The sequence below is a fragment of the Sus scrofa genome, chromosome 6 (genome assembly GCF_000003025.6).
Source record: "Sus scrofa isolate TJ Tabasco breed Duroc chromosome 6, Sscrofa11.1, whole genome shotgun sequence".
Taxonomy (NCBI): Eukaryota; Metazoa; Chordata; class Mammalia; order Artiodactyla; family Suidae; genus Sus; species Sus scrofa.
In genome coordinates this window covers 61,584,229-61,605,655 of record NC_010448.4, presented here as the reverse complement: position 1 = coordinate 61,605,655, position 21,427 = coordinate 61,584,229, and the positions used below count along the sequence as shown (strand labels likewise).

General features: G+C 50.5%; 1 protein-coding gene and 1 pseudogene across 2 annotated transcripts; both read right to left on the bottom strand.

The window, feature by feature from the left end:
- LOC110261308 lies at window positions 1–14,625 on the bottom strand (annotated as a pseudogene).
- AURKC (aurora kinase C) lies at window positions 17,254–21,081 on the bottom strand. Of its 2 annotated transcripts, none has more exons than XM_021097310.1 (7): window positions 20,724–21,081; window positions 20,568–20,607; window positions 20,134–20,325; window positions 19,352–19,490; window positions 18,518–18,666; window positions 17,714–17,888; window positions 17,254–17,554 (listed from the first exon to the last, which is right to left on the bottom strand). In XM_021097310.1, the coding sequence occupies exons 1-7, from the start codon at window positions 20,749–20,751 to the stop codon at window positions 17,384–17,386; spliced, it is 894 nt and encodes a 297-aa protein (XP_020952969.1). In that variant the 5' UTR covers window positions 20,752–21,081; the 3' UTR covers window positions 17,254–17,383. The 2 variants fall into 2 exon arrangements, with proteins under 2 accessions (XP_020952969.1, XP_020952970.1); XM_021097311.1 differs by having other exon boundaries at window positions 20,568–20,604; window positions 20,724–20,983.

Sequence of the window (21,427 nt, the reverse complement as noted above, 5' to 3'; positions counted from 1 at the left end):
ATCATGTAATGTGTTCATGGTGCTACTTCTGAAACTGCTCTACAGGTTTACATCGATTTTGATAAATATGTGGGCAAGATTTTTTTGCATCCTAAGATCTGTAGCTGCCAGCCACAGCCACAGCAATGTAGGATCTAACCCATGTCTGCGACCTACAGCACAGCTCATGGCAACACCGGATCTTAACCCACTGAGAGAGGCCAAGGATCAAACCCACATCCTCACGGATACTAGGTGGATTCACTTCTCCTGCACCACAACAGGAACTCCCTCATTTTACCCAATTTTAAATTTTACTGTATAGCTATATAAATTAAGTACACAATACACTGGATCAATAAAAAGACTGAATGCGTAGTGGTTAAAGCCACCAAAAGAACAGCCGGGTTCTTCCAAAAAACTAAAGCCTGAAAAGCCTTAACCGGCATGATAAAATGGGCCCATCTGTCCTATGTGCATCCTTAGCTGCGTAAATACCTGCCCCCAACCATCTAACTCTCCAGACACCGGACAGCAATGACTGTATACGCACAAGACACAGGAAGGATCAAGGCCCTTTGCCTCTGAAATAACACCCCCTTCACCCCAAGTAAACTAAGGAATCCATGACAAAGTGCCGAAAGCTTGACAGAGGAGTCTCAGAGAAACTGTGTTTGCGATACATTTTCTCTTCTAAGTCTCCACCTTCTCTTTATAAAAATTCCTGAGATAATACTGCAGTGTAAACTAAGGAGAAAAACAGTAGCTAAACAAACAGTCTCTCCCTCACCGATGAATTCTGAGATGCAGAATAAGGCTTGACGCTGTGCCAGTCTCTCAAATGCGTCTTCACACAACTGATGGATGACCTGTGACAGGTTCTCTCATCGTGAAGATACCTGTGGGGTTTCTCTTTGGTATGTACGATCAGACGTTGTGGTAGATGTTTCTCCTGCAAAAGAGTCTCCTCGGGGTTTACATTCAGAAAGTCTTTTCCCAGCAGGAGTTCTCGGAGGGTGGCTGAGGTTTGGTCACCTGGGAAGGGTCTTCCCACATCTGTCACGCTGACAGGGTTTCGCCCAGTATGAACCCTTTGATGCTGAGTGAGGGAGGAGCTGCGACTGAAGGCCTTTCCACACTCACTGCACTTGTAAGGCTTCTCTCCCGTGTGGATGATGGCGTGTCGAATGAGGTTGGTGCTCCAGCAGAAGGATTTCCCACACTCCATGCATTCATAGGGCTTCTCGCCACTGTGAATCCGCTGGTGCCTTGTCAGGCCTGACCTGCGGTTAAAGGCCTTCCCACACTCCGTGCACTCATGGGGCTTCTCCCCAGTGTGGACGCTGAAGTGCCGAATGAGATCTTTCCGAGTGCTAAAGGCTTTTCCACATTCTTTGCACTCAAAGGGCTTCTCGCCAGTGTGGGCCCTTTTATGCAAGATGAAGGTGAGCAGTGGGTGAAGGCCCTTCCACACTCGGTGCACACAAAAGGCTTCTCCCCGGTGTGAATCCGCTGGTGCCTCTTGAGGTAGGACCTGTGGTTGAAGGCCTTCCCGCACTCGAGGCACTCGAAGGGCTTCTCCCGGTGTGGATGACGTAGTGGTGAATGAGGGCGGCGCTCTCACAGAAGGCCTTGCCGCACTCGCTGCACTCATAGGGCTTCTCCCCGGTGTGTGTCTGCTGGTGCCACACGAGGTACGACTTGTGTTTGAAGACCTTGCCACACTCAAAGCACTCGTACGGATTCTCGCCGCTGTGGACGATGTGATGTCGAAGGAATCCGGGCCTATGTCGGAACACCTGCCCACATTCTTTGCACACGAAGGATTTCTCCCCGGTGTGTCTCCTCTTATGTAAGACAAAATTGGAGCGGTGGGTGAAGGCCTTTCCGCACTCACTGCACCTGTACGGCTTCTCTCCACTGTGGATCCGCTGGTGCTGGGTGAGGTAGGACTTGCGGTTGAAGGCCTTGCCGCACTCCATGCACTCGTAGGGCCTCTCCCCAGTGTGGATCATGTGGTGCTGGAGCAGGTGCGTGCTCTTAATAAACGTTTTCCCACACTCCGTGCATTCATACGGCTTCACCCCAGAGTGAATCTTTTCATGCCCAGCAAGAAGGTGTTTCTTGTTAAACACTTTCCCGCATTCGTTGCACTTAAAGATATTTTCCTCTTCCTGGATCATGGCATCTTTACCCGATCCACCTGAGTCACGGTCAGGGACAGCTCCTCCTGGAGGGAAGGGCTCCTGCACACCCCGTGAACACACACCATCAGCTGTCCCTGAGCGGCCATGTTCAGGACTCACTTTCCCAGGAAGCTTTCCCCTCTGGGAGGCTATCCCTCGTCCAAAGGGCCCTTCCTGCACTACCAATGGCCCACCCTGATTCTTGGTTCGTCCCGACTGAGGGTCCCCTAGGCCTCCTTGTGTTGGTTCCCGGAGGGAGGCTCCCTCAGGGACGGCTGGCTCCAAGGGCTAGGTTCTCTGGTCTTGGGTTTCCCTCTGTCACCTGAAAAAAATCCAAGAAACAGGGCCCATTAGTAATACCAACAAAGAAGAAACAAAATCAGCATTTCAGTGAAAAAACAAACCAAAAACAAGGAAAACAGTGCCTCTGTGTGTTAGGGTTGCTATCCCTGAATCTAAGGAGTGTAATTGCTTTTTTCTTGGTCACTGAACTGCTGAAAGCTTGAAAATGGCCAACCAAGAGAAAGTATAAACAAGAGTAAGAGGATCTAGGCCTTCCCGTCATGGCTCAGGGGTTTAAGGATCTGGTGTTGCCGTGAGCTGTGGTGTAGGTTGAAGCCTTGGCTCAGATCTGGCATTGCTGTGACTGTGGTATATGCCACAGCTGTAGCTCCAATTAGACCCCTAACCTGGGAACCTCCATATGCCGCAGGTGCGGCCCTAGAAATGACAAAAAAGAAAAAAAAAAAAAAAAAAAAAAAAAAAACCAAAAGGGTAAGAGCATCTAGGTGAGATGATGGAGGATCTGGAGTGAAGACGCCAGTACAATTTCATACTGGACATGGCTGGACAGAGTAATAACACCTGTGTCTTTTCAGTCCGTTAACCAAGTACGTTCGATGTTGCTGTAAGAACACTAGGAGAGGGCATCTAATGTAGCCCTGGCTACAGTCAGGAAGTGTAAAATGCAAAGTTAACTGGCTCCACAAGTTCCCATTATGGCTCAGCAGGAGTATGACTAGCATCCATGAAGACACAGGTTCCATCCCTGGCCTTGCTCAGTGGGTTAGGGATCTGGCATTGCTGTGAGCTGTGGTATAGGTCGCAGATGTGGCTCGGATCTGGTGTTGCTGTGGCTGTGGTGTAGGCCAGCAGCTTCAATTGGACCCCCAGCATGGGAACCTCCATATGACCCAACTGTGGCCCTGATAAGATAAAAAACTGTCTCCAAAGAAAAATATGGTCTTTGTCCCACCTCTAAGGAAGTAACTTGAAAACCTTTGGTATCCCCAGAGTGACAGGTGAGTCTCTGTTGTTCATGGTTTGCACCTAGGGATGTGCCTACTTTATGACAACAGACAACTTATCATGGGCCTCTGGATAGTTTATACTAAAAAGATGGCACTAGGCTTGAGTATGGTCTGGCCACACAAAGACCAACCATGTAATCAGAAAGCTGAGGCTTTTGGGAGTTCCCCTGAGGGGCAGTGGGTTAAGGATTTGGTGTTGTCTCTGCTGTGGCCTGGGTTGGATTTCTGGCCCAGGAACTTCGCATGCCTCAGCAAAAAAACAAAAACAAAAACAAAAACAAAAAACAAAAAAACAAAAGGCAGAGCTTTGAACCACGGGGTAAATCAGCTGGGCTCTAGAAACGAAAGGAGGGCTGCAGACGGAGACCCGAGTACACCAACTCAATCAACCGAGCTTTTGTAATGAAGGCTCAATAAAGATCTGGGTACCGAGGCTCTGCTGAATTTCCCTGGTTGATGACTCTTCGGGCACAGACGGCCACACATCGATCCTGGGAGGTAAGGAGCTGCTGAAGACACGGAAGCTTCGCGGTTGGAATACCTCCAGGCCCCCTTCTAATCTGTATCTTTCGCCTGTAACAAACATGATCTGTTTTGTGAGAATGGCAGGTGTTAGGGAATTTCATGGGTCTTCCTCGCAGATCGTCAAACCTGAGCAGACTGGGAAAGCCTCGACTTGGAGCTGTGCCAGACCACCTGGGCAGGCCTGGCAGTCTTGGAGCTCTGTTCTGAGCCTTGAGTCTGCCAACTGTGTGCAGGAAGAGATCAGGGAGTCAGTCCTGCTGGCACCACAAGAGCTGCCATGGGAGTTCCTGCTGCCTTGCAATGGGATCAGTGGCGTCTCTGCAGTGCTGGGACACAGGTTTGATCCCCGGCCCAGCAGACTGGGTTAAGGATCCAGCACTGCCACAGATGTGGCTCGGATCTGATCCCTGGCCCAGGAACTCCATATGCTGCAGAGAGAAGGTGGGAGGGGCTCCACAGTCCCAGGTCACAGAACTGTCACAGGCCCTGCAGACCAGGAGGATGGCATCTCATCGATGAGAATCCAGGGCCAGGTGGGGGAGAAGGGAAGCTGATTCCCATGGTTCTAACCTGGGTTTCAGTGAGGCAGGAGGGGAGCAGGACCCGGATAGACATATTGGTGAGTAGACTGACGAGATACAAATGATCTAGATGGAGAAAATGATACTGCTTTACCTTCTGAACACACTAAAGAGGAGTGAATGAAGAATTCAAAGTGAGGACGGGTGTCATTCATTATTAGAGAGATGCAAATCAAAACCACTCTGAGGTACGACCTTACACCAGCCAGAATGGCCATCACCCAAAAGTCTACAAACAATAAGAGCTGGAGAGGGCGTGAAGAAAAAAGAACACTATGACACTGTTAGTGGGATTGTCAATTGGTGCAACCACTGTGGAAAACAGTATGGAGAGTCCTCAGAAAACTAAAAATAGAACTACCATTTGATCCAGCAATCCCACTCCTGGGCATCTATCCAGAGAAAACCATGACTCGCAAAGACACATGTACTCCAATGTTCATTGCAGCACTATTTACAATAGCCAAGACGTGGAAACAACCTAAATGTCCATCGACAGAGGAGTGGATCCAGAAGATGTGGTACATATACACAATGGAATATTACTCAGCCATTAAAAGGACGAAATACCAGCATTTTTAGCAACATGGATGGACCTAGAAATTACCATGCTAAGTAAAGTCAGCCATACAATGAGACACCAACATCCAATGCTTTCACTGACATGTGGAATCTGAAAAAACGACAGACTGAACTTCTTTGCAGAACAGATGCTGACTCACAGACATTGTAAAACTTATGGTCTCCGGAGGAGACAGTTTGGGGGGTGGGGGGATGTGCTTGGGCTGTGGGATGGGAATCCTGTGAAACTGGATTGTTATGATCATTATACAACTACAGATGTGATCAATTCATTTGAGTAATAAAAAAAACAAAAACAAAAACAAAGTGAGGGCTGGGGAAACTAGAGAGAGGTGGTCAAAAGGTACCAACTTCCAGAGAAATAAGTACTAGGGTTCTAATGTGCAACCATAGGACTGTAGCAAACGCTGCTGTGTGATAGAAAACACTGTTGGGAGAGTAATCCTAAAAGTTCTCTTCATAAGTACAAACACTTTTTTCCTTTTTTTTCTTTCTTTCCTTTTATTTTATCCATATGATAAGATGGATGGCAGCTGAACTTACTGTATTAATCATTTTACAATACGTGTAAATCAAACCACCGTGCTATAACTTATACAGTAATGTATGTCAACTGTTTCTCAATAAAACTGAGAGAAAAAGAGAAAGTTGAAAAATATAAAATTGACAGGACTTTCCTGGTGGCCTAGCAGGTAAGGATCCACTGTTGTCACTGCTGCGGTGCAGGTTAGACCCCTGGCCCTGCATGACATGGGCACCGCCGAACAAACAAACTGACAATTCTACCAAAATGATTATATAAATTCAGGACAATTCCCCCTAAAATACCAACTTGAGTTACTGTGGAACATGACAGCCTGTAGGATTTGCATGAAAACTAAGGTGAGAGAGAATAAGGAGAAGGGCATCTACCTTATAGTAGGATTACAGCCTTTACCAACAGGCCATGGAAAAGAAATAGAGGGCTCAAGAAAAGACAGAAAAGGAGCTTTGGTAGATGGCAGACCAGCATCTTCATAAGAGGGAGGAATATAGAGTGAAGGGAGCCGGAAACACTGGTGACGCGCTGGGCATGGAAAGACTATACTCCTCGCAGAGGCCGGGGTAAAGCAGAGGTGGTACCAATACACAGTGGAATATTACTCAGCCACTAAAGGAACGAAATAATGGCCTTTGCCCAACATGGATGGACCTAGAAATTATCATGCCAAGTTAGTTAGACAGTCAGACACCAACGTCAAATGCTATCACTTGCATGTGGAACCTCAAAAAAGGACACAATGAACTTCTTTGAGAACAGATACTGACTCACAGACTTTGAAAAACGTATGGTTTCCAAAGGACACAGGTTGGGGGATGGACAGGGGGTTTGGGATGGAAATGCTATAAAAACTGGGTTGTGATGATTGTTGCACAACTGTAAATGTAACAAAATCCACTGACTAAAATGAAAAACAAACAAACAAACAAAAAACTATACTCCTTACGTGCACACTGAGGTCAAAGGGTTCCATGGCCTCCCCTGGGGACCAGGGCCAGGGCCTCCCCCCGCCCACACCTGGGCTCCTACCTGGACAGGTGCTTTGGGAGAGGTCTTTCTGCACCATCCACAGCTCCCCCCGTGCTCCAGCTGGCAGATCAGCTCAGGTCTGGGAACCGGACACCCTGTTCATGGAGGCAGGAAGAAGATACTGGATTTCTGTGAACATGAACACCACCTCTCAACCGAGTCTGGGAACTCAGGCTGTGGCCGGGAGGCCAGGAGGACGCTGCTTCCGTGCACACAGAATGCCGAATCCGGACCTGGAAACCAAGGGCAAAAGCCCCACTGCTGGGATTCCCAGACCTCAGCCTGTATGTAGTGCGGGTTGTGTGGACGGCACAGATTCTCTGACTTCCAACGCGCAGAACTCAAACACCCTTCAGGTGTGGCCAGGAGACCTGGAGAATACGACCCCTTCAGTTAATCCAAGTGCATCTCAACCCCTTGTGCGTCTGGTTCACGTCCAAGTGAAAGCAGACTCCGGAGGGGAGGCCTGGATAGCAAGAGAGTGAAAAACCACCGCAAGAGGAGTTCCCGTGGGTCTCAGCAGTAACGAACCCCAGTAGCATCCATGAGGATGTAGGTTTGATCCCTGGCCCTGCTGAGTGGGTTAAGGATCTGGCGATGCTGTGCTGTGGTGTAGGTTGCAGATGCAACTTGGATCTGCTTGGACCTGGCGTTGCTGTGGTTGTGGTGTAGGCTGGAAGCTGCAGCTCAGATGGGACCCCTAGCCTAGGAACCTCCATATGCCTTGGGTGTGGCCCTAAAAAGGAAAAAAAAAAAAATTGCCCCATACTAAAAAAAATGTTTAAGGGAGTTCCCTTCGTGGCTCAGTGGTCAACAAACCCAACTAGGATCTGTGACTAGGTGGGTTCCATTTCTGGGCTTGCTCAGCAGATTAAGGATCCTGCGTTGTGGCAATCTGCAGTGTAAGTAGCAGGTTCAGCTCAGATTTGGTGTTGCTGTGGCTGTGGTCTAGGCTGGGAGCTGCAGCATCAATTCAGCCCCTAGCCTGGGAACTTCTGTATGTCATTAGTGTGGCCGTCAAAAAAAAAAAAAAAGGAAAGAAAAGAAAGACAGAAAAATCCACTCTCTTGGGATAGAACATTATGGGGGATGGTAACAGAAAAAGAGAGTATATATATGGATGAATGGGTCACTATGCTGTTCAGCAGAAATTAGCACAATGTGGTAAATCACCTGTAATTTGGAAAAAGTAAAAAAAAAAAATTTATTATTAATCTTGATACACTATTAAAAAAGAAGAAAAAAAAAAGTCTCCTGCATTCCTCTGTTAGATGCGAAAGCCAGCAACACTTCCCTAAATATTAGGTCACCATGAAACAAAGGCAGCAATGAAATTGAAACAGTGTTATTAACTCACTGAGAGCTCAGCCTCCTGCTGCTCAGGGCTCCTAGCCTGAGGCTACTACCTCTGCTGAAAAGGGGAAAGGTGCTGGGGTGGGGGTGGTGGGGGATGAAGGGAAGGTATCTTAAGAATGAGCCCTTAAAACAAGAAAAAAGAATGAGCAGTAAACCCTGAATTTCCATCAAACACATTCAGGAGGCAGCAAAGTGATGGACTGGATACATGAGGGTGCCTGGCAATGCCAGCTGAAGACGTGTCCCTGCACCCTCTGAAACACGGTTTCTTCACGGAGCAGGACTGTTCAGTCAAGATAATCTCGTTGGGAGGATGGGGAGGAAGCTGGCCTGTGAATCCTAAGGGTGTTTAGTGCATTCCAGGCCCTCCACCCACTCCAGGTGGTTAACAGCAGCCACACCCAAGTGGCTGTCACAACCAAAACCAGCCCCAGATGTTGCTGAGCTTCCTCTGGGAGCAGCAGCATCTCTGCTTGAGAACAACTGGCTAAGGTTATGAATAGGTTTATGAGATCAAGTGAGAGGGATGGGGCGGTTCCATGAGGCCTGGGGGTGACAGTGCTGGGCCAGGGGGGCCCCGGGAAAAGACAAAATGCCCAAGAACACCCGCCAGGCAGAGAACAGCCCCCGCAGAGGCCTGAGGCAAGTGTGTCAGGGCTGCGCAAGGAAACAGCAAGAGTCTGGAGCACAGGGGGCTCCAGGCGAGCACGGGAACAGGAGTGAAGAGGTCGGCAGCGCCAGAGAGTTGACTGTTGTACTTTCAAAAGTTGGTTGTAAACTACCTAGCAATGCCAAACGTTTCCTACTTTTGTGCCACCTCCACTCCTTGACACAGACCATAACCCCAGTTCTCTGAGCGCGGGCATGGCTTCCCCTGAGCCCTGGACGGACAGCCCTCCTCAAGCTGCTGTTTCGCAGGCCTGGCACCCCTGCCACTGGGGGCTGGGGAGCCCTCTGCTGAGCGGGACCATCCCGGCCATCCTGGGGTGCGGAGTGGCACCCCGGGACTCCAGCCCTAGAAGCCGGCCCCACCCACACCCCAGGCCTGACACTCAGACGAGGCTGCAGCCACGGCCCGACGTCCCCTGGGGGACAAACCCACCACCAGAGGCTGCGCGGCACTACTCTCTCCTGCGGCAGCAGAGGATCTCGGCCGGGACTCAGGGCACAAGAGACAAGCATGGAGGCGCACGAGAACAGAGAAGCCCCAGAGCCGAGAGCCCGGCGTGGAGAACGACACCCGTTGGCCCTGAAGGCAAAGGCCTCCTGGGAGCCCGCCTGCCTCGCCCTCGTCCCGGAGGACACCCCGGCACTCACAGCCCTGCTGGCTGGGTCGGGCAGGACCCCGGAGCCAGCGGGTCTCCTCCAGTCAGCTCCCCCTCTGGAAGGTGAAATAACCTCACACGGAGGCCAGTCTGTGCGGGGCCCTGGGGGAGAGGCTCAGGGAACTAGGGACTCGAGCAGCCACTCCTGCCTCGAGGACACCCCAAGGAGTCCCCCAACAGGGGAAGAAGAGAAACAGGGTACCTATGCCAAGAAGTAGCAACAAGGCACCTGGGGCCCCAGAGAGCAGGGACCGGGGTGGCCACTCCTGTCTTAAACGTGCTGAGGCGCAAAAGACAGGGTTGGGAGCAGAGTCAGAGGGAGAAGCCAAGATGAGAAGCCAGGGCATATGTGTAGCAACATGGATGGACCTAGAAATGACCACACTGAGTAAAGTCAGACAGAGAAAGACTAAGGCCCTGTGGCATCACTTTTATGTAGAATCCAATAAAAAAAGATACGAAAGAACGTTTTTCACAAGCTGAAGCAGGAGTTCCCTTCATGGCTCAGCGGTAAGGAACCCGACTGGTATCCACGAGGATGTGCATTGCCATGAGCTGTGGTGCAGGTCAAAGACTCAGCTTGGATCCGGCGTGGCTGTGGCTGCGGCACAGGCCAGCAGCTGCAGCTCTGATTCGCCCCCAGCCTGGAAACCTCCATATGCCGTGGGTGTGGCCCTTAAAAAAGAGAAAAAAAAAATTCTGGGCATAATCCTGGTGGTTCCCAGTTGGTATACCAGGCCCTGATACAGCCCGGCTGGAAATTCTGCTTTCGGATTCTACAGATCACCCACATTTCCTTCCACCGCTTTCTAGAAGTCAGAGGGACAACACATTTCTTTATCAAAGGACACTGGGGAGTTTCCGTTGTGGCTCAGTGGTTACCGAATCTGACTAGGAACCATGAGGTTGCGGGTTCGATCCCTGGTCTTGCTCCATGGGCTGAGGATCTGGCGTTGCCGGGAGCTGTGGAGTAGGTTGCAGACGCGGCTCGGATCCCACGTTGCTGTGGCTCTAGCGGAGGCCGGTGGCTACAGCTCCGATTCGACCCCTATCCTGGGAACCTCCATATGCCGTGGGAGAGGCCCAAGAAATGGCAAAAAGACCAAAAAAAAAAAAAAAAAAAGAAAGAAAAAAAAGGAAGCAGCAGGTCTCCCGCACCAGGGACTGCATGGGACCTACCCAGAGATACCAGCAGCCCTCGGTTTTCCAGCATCACCTCCTGGTACAGGGTCCGCTGAGCTGGGTCCAGCTGTCCCCACTCCTCCTGGGTAAACGTCACAGCCACATCATCGAAGGTCACAGACACCTGCAATGTCAAATCGAGACAACGGCATGAGCCTTGGGACAGGTGGATGGAATCAGAGCTTGTCTCTGCATGGCCGGTAGAGCCACGGAAAGGTCAAGGCCCTAATAACTGAGCACGTCCAGAAGGGCCAAGCTGGGCTGCAGGTGAGGTGGACATAAAACGACACAGACACACCTTGGAGATAATGCAGGTTTGGTTCCAAACCACCCTCAATAAAACAGTTTTTTTCAGTTTCTCAGTGCATATCAAATTCAGTTTACACTATAGTTTAAGCTCGCAACACGATAAGGTCTAAAAGAAAAACGCAGATGAAAGATAAGACAACGTGGAGTTCCCATCGTGGTTCAGTGGTTAACCAATCCGACTAGGAACCATGAGGTTGCGGGTTCGATCCCTGGCCTTGCTCAGTGGATTAAGGATCTGGCGTTGCCGTGAGCTGTGGTATAGGTTGCAGATGTGGCTTGGATCCTGAGTTGCTGTTGCTGTGGCTGTGGTGTAGGCCGGCAGCTGTAGTTCCGATTAGACCTCTAACCTGGAAACCTCCATATGCCACAGGAGCGGCCCTGGAAATGGCAAAAAGATAAAAAAACAAACAAACAAACAAACAAAAAAAAACAAGACAAGACAATGTAAACACCTTAATTTAAAAATACTTTTTTTTTAGGGCCACACCCACGGAACATGCAGGTTCCCAGTCTAGGGGTCCAATTGGCGCTACAGCTGCTGGATCCTTAACCCACTGAGCAAGGCCAGGGATCAAAACCGCAACCTCATGGTTCCTAGTCAGATTCATTTCCACTGCACCACGACGGCAACTCCTAAAAATACTTTATTGCTTAAAAAACACTAACCATCATCTAAGTCTTCAGTGAGGCAAGCTGAGGTAAGCAAATGCTACCGAAAACACGCTAGTAATCTGACACAATTGACACAATTGCTGGACAAGGGATGTCACAAATTTTTATTTTTTGGGCATACCTTGGGCATATGGAGGTTCCCAGGCTAGGGGTCGAATCAGAACTGTAGCTGCCAGCCTTCACCAGAGCCACAGCAACACAGGATCTGAGCCGTGTCTGAGACCTACACCATAGCTCACAGCAACGCCGGATCCTTAACCCACTGAGCAAGGCCAGAGATTGAACCTGCAACCTCATGGATACTAGTCAGGTTTGTTACTGCTGAGCCATGACAGGAACTCTGCCACAAGCCTTCCATTTTGAAAAACAGGGTAGGAGTTCCCTTCGTGGCTCAGTGGTTAACGAATCCGACTAGGACTCATGAGGTTGTGGGTTCGATCCCTGGCCTTGTTCAGTGGGTTAAGGATCTGGCATTGCCTTGAGCTGTGGTGTAGGTTACAGACACAGCTTGGATCCTGCGTTGCTGTGGCTCTGGCGTAGGCCGGCAGCTACAGCTCCAATTGGACCCCTAGCCTGGGAACTTCCATATGCCTACAGTGCGGCCCAAGAAATGGCAAAAAGACAAAAAACAAAAAAACAAAAACAAAACAAAAAAAAAAACAGGGTATTTACAAAGCATAACAAAGCAAAGTATGCCTATAACGTGAGATAGGAGCCTCATATGCAGAAGCCATTTGAAAATGACACAAGTCAATGAAAATGCCACTGGAACTATTAGATGCAGACAGAAAAGGTTTTTGAATGTCAAATGACTGAGTAAGTAATGATAACAATAATACCAGGAGTTCCTGTTGTGGCTCAGTGGAAACAAATCTACTAACATTCCTGAGGAGGCAGGTTCGATCCCTGGCCTTACTCAGTGGGTTAAGGATCCGGTACTGCATGAACTGTGATGTAGGCCTCAGACGTGGCTCGGATAAGGTATCGCAGTTGCTGTGGTATAGACCAGAAGCTTCAGCTCTGATTCATCCCCAAGCCTGGGAACCTCCATATGCCGTTGGTGAGGCCCTAAAAAGATGAAAAAAAAAAGTAAAAAAATGAAACAAAACTATACTATCAATAAAGCTGAAAAGAACAGTAGCTGATCATCACTGGTCTTGCTATGTCCTGGCCCAATGCTGAGGGCTGTATGTCATATCTAAAAGTAATCAAATCCCTTCCAGTTTTGGGGGTTTTTGTTTTTATTTTTTTTGCTTTCTTAAGGCTGCATCCAGGCATAAGGAAATTCCTGGGGCTAGCGGTCAATTTAGAGCTGCAGGTGCTGGCCTATACCACAGCAACTTGGGATCCAAGCCATGTCTGCGACCTACACCACGGATCACAGCAATGCCAGATCCTTAACCCATTGAGCAAAGCCATGGATCAAACCCGAGTCCTCATGGATCATAGTTGGGTTCCTTAACACTGAGCCACAACCGGAACTCCACTCTTTCAGTTCTTTTTTTTTTCCTCCCGTTTTTTTTGTTTTGTTTTTGTTTTTGTCTTTTTTAGGGCTGCACCCAAACTTTTATTTTTAGGGGCACACCTGGGGGACATGGAGGTTCCCAAGCTAGGGGTTGAATCAGAGCTGTAGCTGCCGGCCTACGCCACAGCCACAGCAACGCGGGATCCAAGCTGTGTCTGTGACATACACCACAGCTCATGGCAACACTGGATCCTTAACCCACTGAGTGAGGCCAGGGATCAAACCCACAACCTCATGGTTCCTAGTTGGATTTCTTTCTGCTGTGCCACGATGGGAACTACATCTTCCAGTTCTTAAGTCATCATTTTCACTAGTAACTCTTGATGAAAAGCACTCCATGTAGACTAAGGATAAATAAACCATTTAGTGCCTCATCCCTGATTACCATACAATGTATTTTTAATAAATGAAAACTCCGGAGTTCCTGTTGTGACTCGGTGCTAACCAACCTGTCTAGTAACCATGAGGACACAGGTTTGTTTGATCCCTGGCCCTGCCTAAGTGGGTTAAGGATCAGGCAGGCATTGCCTTGAATTGCGGTGTAGTAGGTTGAAGAAGTAGCTCGGATCCTGCATTGCTGGGGCTATAGTGTAGGCCTGCAGCTACAGCTCTGATTGTACCCCTAGCCTGGGAACTTCCATATGCCACGGGTGTAGCCATAAAAAGCAAAAACAAACAAACAGACAAAAACCAAAAAACAAAAAAAAAAAAAAAGAAAATTTTCTGGCATGCAATCATATAGCATCCTGTACGACTGCTTAAGGTCACATATTCACTTTCTCTTGTTTGGATTTTAAGCTGGAAGTAGGCTGAAACATTAGGAAAAAGGTCAGTTATTGACCAAGTCCCGGTCATTTGGGGCTCTGTTTTAGATGTCATGTTCACCTTCCTGGTCTGTCTCTAGGGATAGACATCTGGCTACTGGCAAGTCTGACTTCAACTGGGCAGGATTCCTGGGTCGCTGATTGTAGATAAGGGCTTGGATTCCTGGGCAGGTGGTCTGTCAAAGTTCTCTTTTCATATACTGGGTGTCGGTCGTCCACCTGTACGTTCCGTCTCGCCTGTTCTAAGACCGAGGTAAAGTCAGGGACGAGTCAGCCCCCCGTGCCGGACACACACACAACTGCAAAGAGATACCTAGTGCCTTTCTTCACCCACAGCCTGCGCAGGAACCTTTCTGAACCAGCAGAGAAGCAGCAGTGCCACCAACATCGTCCACTCACCCGCGCCGCCTCCATCCACGCTGCCGCCATCATGGGCCCCCGAGGAGACAGCGGCGCCGGGACAGGCGGCCCCTGAGACGGGTCCCGCGGGCTCGGCCGACCGACACGTCTTCTCTGCCCGGGAAAAGGGATCGATCACAAGGAGGCTCCCGACTCGCGCAAAGGAGCGGAGGTGAGTCCTAGCCTCCCTTCCGGTCATTCGCGAAGGGGCGCACTCGAAGCGGCCACAGACCGCCAATGCCCACCCCACAGCTGGCGTGGACGGAACCGTCGCACGCAAGTGACGTCCGCCAGCAAGGAAGCCGGAAGTCCCGCCCTCCGCGGAAAAATGTCCCCGCCGGGGGCCGTCATTGGCCCAGAGCCGGCCTCTAAGGCGCGGGGCCCAGCCTTCTGGGCAATGTAGGTTTTTTCTCTGCCAGCCATGAGCGGCGGCGTCCGGTCTGGAGGAGCTCTTCCCAGGTGTAGGAGACTCAGCCAGAACACGAATCAGATCCGCCGCTTCACAGGGGGCGCAGCTGCGGGGCACCGAGGGGAAGGACCGAGACTGTGCATTCTACCCCTGCGGACACTGAGGCTCTGGAGGCGGAGCCGCTTGTCCCGGGTCGGGTCAGGCCAGGTGTAAAGGCGCGAAACCTCGCCCCTGGCTCGCCTGGGGACGTCCTTGTTGTGCCCCTTCTCTCCTCTGTGGAGACTCCCTTGGAGGATGCGGATAAATGAGCAGTCAAAATAACCGCGGAAAGGAGGACGCCGGAAGTCTTCTTCCCACGCAACGCAGGCAAAGCGAGCCGGCGCTCTTGGGCATTTTTTGGCCCAGCGCCGCCTCCACATGATGCACTGAGTAATGGAGTTGGCGTGGAGCACCCAAGAGTGGATTTGCCCTCCCCTAAGGTGCGAGGGCTGCAAATAAGGGGTGACTTAGAGGACGCTCAGGACTCCAGTGTCAAGCAGTGCAGTTTGCGATGTCTGTAGGAACCGCTAAGTGTTTGTTTCCCATATTTACTCAACTCATGTCTGACCTTTGACAGAGAGTTCCTGCCTGGTTTTGAAAACTAGGGAGTTGATAGCGTGCCCTGTTATTTCAAGTCATAATGCTGGACGAGACTAACAAAAGAATGAGAATAGGAGTTCCTGTTGTGGTGCAGCGCAAAGGCATCAGACTAGTATCCTTGAGGATGTGGGTTGGCTCCCAGGCCTGGCTCAGCGGGTGGGGATCCAGTGTTGCCAGGAACTGTGGTGTAGGTCGCAGACTCGGCTTGGATCCCTGTTGCTCTGGCTGTGGTGTGGGCCAGCAACTATAGCTCGGATTCGACCCCTAGCCTGTCTGCTGAGGGTGCAGCCCTAAAAAGCAAACAAAAAAGAAAAAAAAAAAAAAAAATGAATGAGAATAGATGAAGAAAGGAATAGACAGGGGTGAACCCTGAACCAGCTCATCATTGCCTATTTGCAAAGAGAAACCAACAAAATCATGTTAGTAATTCTAACATCTCTTCTACAAGTATATTAAGCAAAGTCTTAGAAGTAACCTCAGTGGCTGCTTTTATTTTCTTCTCATGACTATGAAGGTGAAAAAATGAAATCCAACTTCTAATAAGCTGAGAATACACATGGTCATTAAAATGGAAACACAGTGTGCAAAAAGTGCCCTCAAGAGATTTAATTTTTTTGTGTGTGTGTCTTTTTGCCATTTTCTTGGGCCGCTCTCGCAGCATATGGAGGTTCCCAGGCTAGGGGTCGAATTGGAACTGTAGCCACCAGCCTACGCCAGAGCCACAGCAACGCTGGATCCGAGCCACATCTGCAACCTACACCACAGCTCACAGCAACGCTGGATCGTTAACCCCCTGAGCAAGGGCAGGGACCGAACCTGCAACCTCATGGTTCCTAGTCGGATTTGTTAACCACTGCGCCACGACGGGAACTCCAAGAGATTTAATATAATTTTTAAGAGTTCTCACTGTGACACAGTGGGTTAAGAATGGTTGATGCCGGGGTGCGAGTTTGATCCCAGGCCTGGAACAGTGGGTTAAATGTGTCCAGAGTTGCCAGGTGCAGCGTAGGTCTCAGCTGAGGCCCAGATTCAAGCCCTAGTCCAGGAACTTCCATATGCTGTGGGTGAGGCCATAACATTTAAAAAAATAAAGTTTTTCAAATTAAAGTATAACTTACAAAGTATTGACTTAGGTCTATAGCAAAGTGATTCTGTTATTCACATACATATGCTTTTTCAGATTCTTTTCCATTACAGGTCATTAAAACATATTGAATATAGTTCCTTGTGCTACGCAGTAGGTCTTTGTTGTTTACTTATTTTATGTATAGTAGTGTTTACATTAATCCCAAACTCCTAATCAGAACCCCAAGCCAACATCTTGGAGCATTTAAAAGATAGATCTGCAATTGTGGGGCTTTTCTTCTCAGAGAAGTAACTGAATTGTTTATAATTAGTCAGTGGTCTGGTCACACAGATATGTGGTTCTGCATCTGCTGGATGTTTCACACTGAGAGAATGAATAGGATATGGTGGTGGGAATAACATTAACGGGGCAATCGCTCGATGAATTGTTTTTAGTCATAAGACATGGAGTTCCCACTGTATGACAGGGCATTAATAATCTGACTGTTGGAGGACTTCCTGTTGAGGTGCAGCAGAAATGAATCCGACTAGGAACCATGAAGTTTCTGGTTCAAAACCTGGCTTCGCTCAGTGGGTTAAGGATCCGGTGCTGCCGTGAGCTGGGATGTAGCTCACAGACCTGGCTCTGATCAATGTTGCTATGGCTGTGGTGTAGGCCGGCAGCTGTAGTTCCGATTGGACCTCTAGCCTGGGAACCTCTATATGCTGAGGGTGCGGCCCTAAAAAGAAAAAAAAAAAAAAAAAAAAAAGAGGGAATCTGTCCAATCACATACCAAGTCATGGAACTATGGAGACCTGGTACAAAGTGATTCCGTTTTTATTAATTAGCATGATGCATCTTAAAAGAGAAGAAACACAAGACAGATGAGATACCAGAGCCAGGGGTGCTCCATGGACAATCAAAGGAAGAGGTGTGGACAGGGCTCAGGAGACCATTTGAGTACTTGGAGGCAGCACCCTCCGGGAGTGGGCCCGGACCCAGGGGTGCTCCAGGATCTGGTCCAAGGGCAGCCGATCCGAAGGCTGGTATCTGAGAAGCCTGGAGATCAAGTCCTGAGCCCCCAAAGGCAGGGATGGGGGAAACCTTACATCTACCTGATGAGATCAGAGAAGAAAGAGAAATAAGGTGAACTGCCTTGGTCCATGCAAGGTACGCGCTCTCCCGGATTTCGGCAGACAAGCAGTGTGTGCGCCCCAGGCAGCGCAGGCCCAGCAGCTCCCACCGATTATCTCCCGCACGCGTGCCCGTCCCACCTTGAGGATGCGTCTGTAGGTCTCGTTATGGGAGGCGCTCTCAAAGGGAGGATTTCCCACCAGCAGCTCGTAGCAGAGCACCCCAATGCACCACAGATCCACCTTCTCATTGTACGTTCTCCCCTCGATCATCTCTGGGGGCAAGTAGTCCAGGGTCCCACACATTGTCTTTCTCCTAGAGGAGGGCAGACAAAGGAGCCCCGAGCAGAGGCTCAGTGCAAGGCAAACCTTCCTCCCCCAGCTTCCTGTGACATGCGAGCACCTAGGAGCTTCTGAGCCCTCACCTCCCAAACACAGGAGGTGCAAACCCCCGTTGGTTTTCTTTTTCCCTCTCTTTTTCTTTTTCTGCCATCCCGGGCCAGGGATCAAATCCCAGCCAGAGCTGCAACCTGAGCCACAGCTTTGGCAGCACCAGCTCTTTAACCCTCTGTGCTAGGCTGGGGATTGAAATGGTGCCTCCACAGCACAAACTCCCTAAGCGGGATCATTCCTTTTTGTTATTGTTGTTGTTGTTGTTTTTGTCTTTTTAGGGCCGTACCTGCAGCGTATGGAGGCTCCTGGGCTAGAGGTCAAATAGTGCTGTAGCTGTCGGACTACACCACAGCCACAGCAACGGGGGATCCGAGCCACCTCTGTGACCTACATCACAGCTCATGGCAATGTCGGATCCTTAACAGACAGAGCCAGGCCAGGCTTTGAACCCGTGTCCTCATGGATGCTAGTCAGATTTGCTTCAGCTGAGCCACGAGGGGAACTGCTGGATCATTCTTAACTGGGACCCCAGGGTGCCTCCACATGACCTACCTCAGAGAGGGAGTGTGTACCGACCAGCCAAAGTCTGCAATCTTCACCTCACCCCGGAACCCCAACAACAGGTTCTCCGGCTTAATGTCCCTGTGAATCACCTTCTTTTCATGGCAGTAGGTCAGGGCATCTGCCAGCTCCTCCATTATCTGTGTGAGCCAAGCCAAAGCAGTGCGGAAATGAAGCCTCCATGGAAAGACTACTGACCTCCTTCCCCATCTGGAGCCCTCCCAAATCTCTTGCCTCCTATTTCTAGGTCAGTTCCACTTCCTTAATCAGGGGAGTCCCTCAAAGCCTTTCATGTCGCTTTCCATAAGGTAGTGCAGTTAGATTCTGTTGCTTACCATCAAATAATCCAGACTTATACACACTATTTATTAATAATCTGGGGGTAATCAGAGTATCCGAATGTGAAGCTGTAGGATGTAAAAGTCATTATATAAAGTTTACAGAACGAGGAGTTCCCATCCTGGTTCAGAGGAAACGAATTTGACTCGTATCCATGAGGATGCAGCTTCCATCCCCGACCTCACTTGTGTGTTAAGGATTTAGCGCTGCCATGAGCTGTGGTGTAGGTCTCAGGCATGGCTCGGATCTGGCGTTGCTGTGGCTGTGGTGTAGGCCAGCGGTGGCGGCTCTGATTTAACTCCTAGCCTGGGAACCTCCATATGGCGTGGGTGCGACCCCAAAAGCCAATAAATAAATAAATGTTTACAGAACGAAATTCAGAAATAAAGCAAAAAGCAACCTTGACACTCATGACAGCCACAAGCAGTGACCTTCACCAGCCCACAGTAAACGCAGGAACCCCAGAGCCCTCAGTCCCCACGTCACCGTGGCTGTCCGCTGTTCATCCAGCGTGTGGCTCTTCTGCAGCTCCTTGTAGAGCTCCCCCCTTGGAGCATATTCTAGAATCAAGTACACCCTGCGGGCATCGTGGAAGTAGTTGTACAGGCGAAGGATATTGGGGTGCCTGGAGGACAGAAGGAGGAAGTGTCAGGAGTCCTCCCCAGGCCCATTCCTGATGCTATTACAAGGGACTGTGACATAAGGGCAACATTGTGCTGGCACCAGAACAACTAACAGTGTGATCTGGAAGTTTGTGAGGAGAAAACAGGGAGCAGGCATCAGGAGTCAGGTATTTGACACAGGGAGATTTACACAGTGTAACTGGGATGACTCACAGAGAAAAAAAATCTTCAAGGTGAAAGCAAAGGAGCTACGCGGGGGCGGGGGCAGTATTAAGGGAAATGCTGAGTTCAGATGTTAGAGATGGAAGAAGAAACAGCAAGAGAGACGAGCTTGGGAATTCCTCCTGTGGCGCAGCAGAAACAAATCCACCTAGCATCCAGGAGGATGTGGGTTCGATCCCTGGCCCCGCTCAGTGGGTTAAAGAGCCAGCGTTGCTGTGAGCTGTGGTGTAGGTCGCAGATCCGGCTGGGAGCCTGAGTTGCTGTGGCTGCGGTGTAGGCCGGCAGCTACAGCTCGATTCTACCCCTGGCCTGGGAACCTCCATATGCCACAGGTGTGGCCCTAAAAAGCAACAAGCAAACAAACAAACAAACAACAAAGAGAGACGAGCCGCGACAGGCATCTCATACAGAGCCTGTCCTTACTGTAGGTGCGCCTGGATTTCAATTTCTCTGCGCAGCTGGTGTTCCAGTCCTTCCTTCTCTATCTGGGACTTGAAGAGCACCTTCAGGGCCACGATGAAATGGCTCTCCTTGAGCCGAGCCAAATACACATTTCCAAATTTACCCTTGCCCAGAGGACGCCCGATTTCAAAGTCATCGATTGTGAGGCGCCGCCTGACAGGAGAGAAAGAAAAGAGCCCTTGTTTCCGAGGTGGGTGGAGAGCCAGGGATCCCTCCTGCGCGCCTTCCTCCTGCACTCTCCCCTGCCTGGGTCCCTTTCCCTCCTCAAGGGCCCAGCCTGGCTGTTGGGGCACTAACGGTCAGTCCCATGAGGCAACACTTCACGCGTGCAGCTTGCTCGCCAACTCTCGGTCAAATCTCCCTTCCTCTCCCAGACACAAGGTGAAGGCGCTCACCCGGTAGGGATGTTCGAAACCGTCTGGCCTGCTGCAGCTACTGAAAACACGACAAGAGACGTCAGCACCTTCGTCTGTGCACCCCCGCCCCCGACAACCGACGTCAGGCCTCTCTTCCCAACCCGCTTTCTCTGGCCCTGGTACTATCCCTTTCACCTGCGGGCTGGACGCTGCCCGACTTCATCACAGCTCTTCGACGGTTCACGAGGAGAAGAGGTGGTGGTGAGGTGGACGCCTGCCGGAGGCGGGTGGACCGTGTGTCCAGGTCTGGGTGATCCTGAGAAGGGGTGGCAGGAGGTCACACTCAGACCGAGGCTCTTCCAAGGCCGACGAGCTCCCACGCCAGCCCTCGGGCAGCGACCGGACGGGCACAGCCTCTCCACAGACTCCTGGCGGCTGGACCCCGCAATTGATTTGAAGAGGCTGGGCAACGCGGCTCTGACCCCATTGGCTGAGAAGGTAGTTCCGGGTCGAGTCCCATTGGTGAAATGTCTTGAGGCTCGGGCAGCGTGCCCAATGGAAGAAACCGAAATGGAGCTTCCGCCCGTGGTTGGAGGCGGGACTGAAGGCTCCGGACCAATGACGAGAGGGCGCGGAGACCGGAAGGCGGGACCGGAGCCCAAACCCCAAAGCAGAGGGAGACTCCAGAAACCGGAAGGGGGAGTTTCTGTAGTCGCGCATCGGAAGGGAATCCTACTAGTAACCCTGAGTTTGCTGTTGGATCCCTGGCCTGGCTCCGTGGGTTAAGGATCTGGCGTTGCCCTGAGCCGTGGTGTAGGTCTCAGGCGCGGCTCAGATCCCGCGTTGCTGTGGCGGTGGTGAAGGCCGCCTGTGTCTACTGCTCGGATTAGACCCCTAGG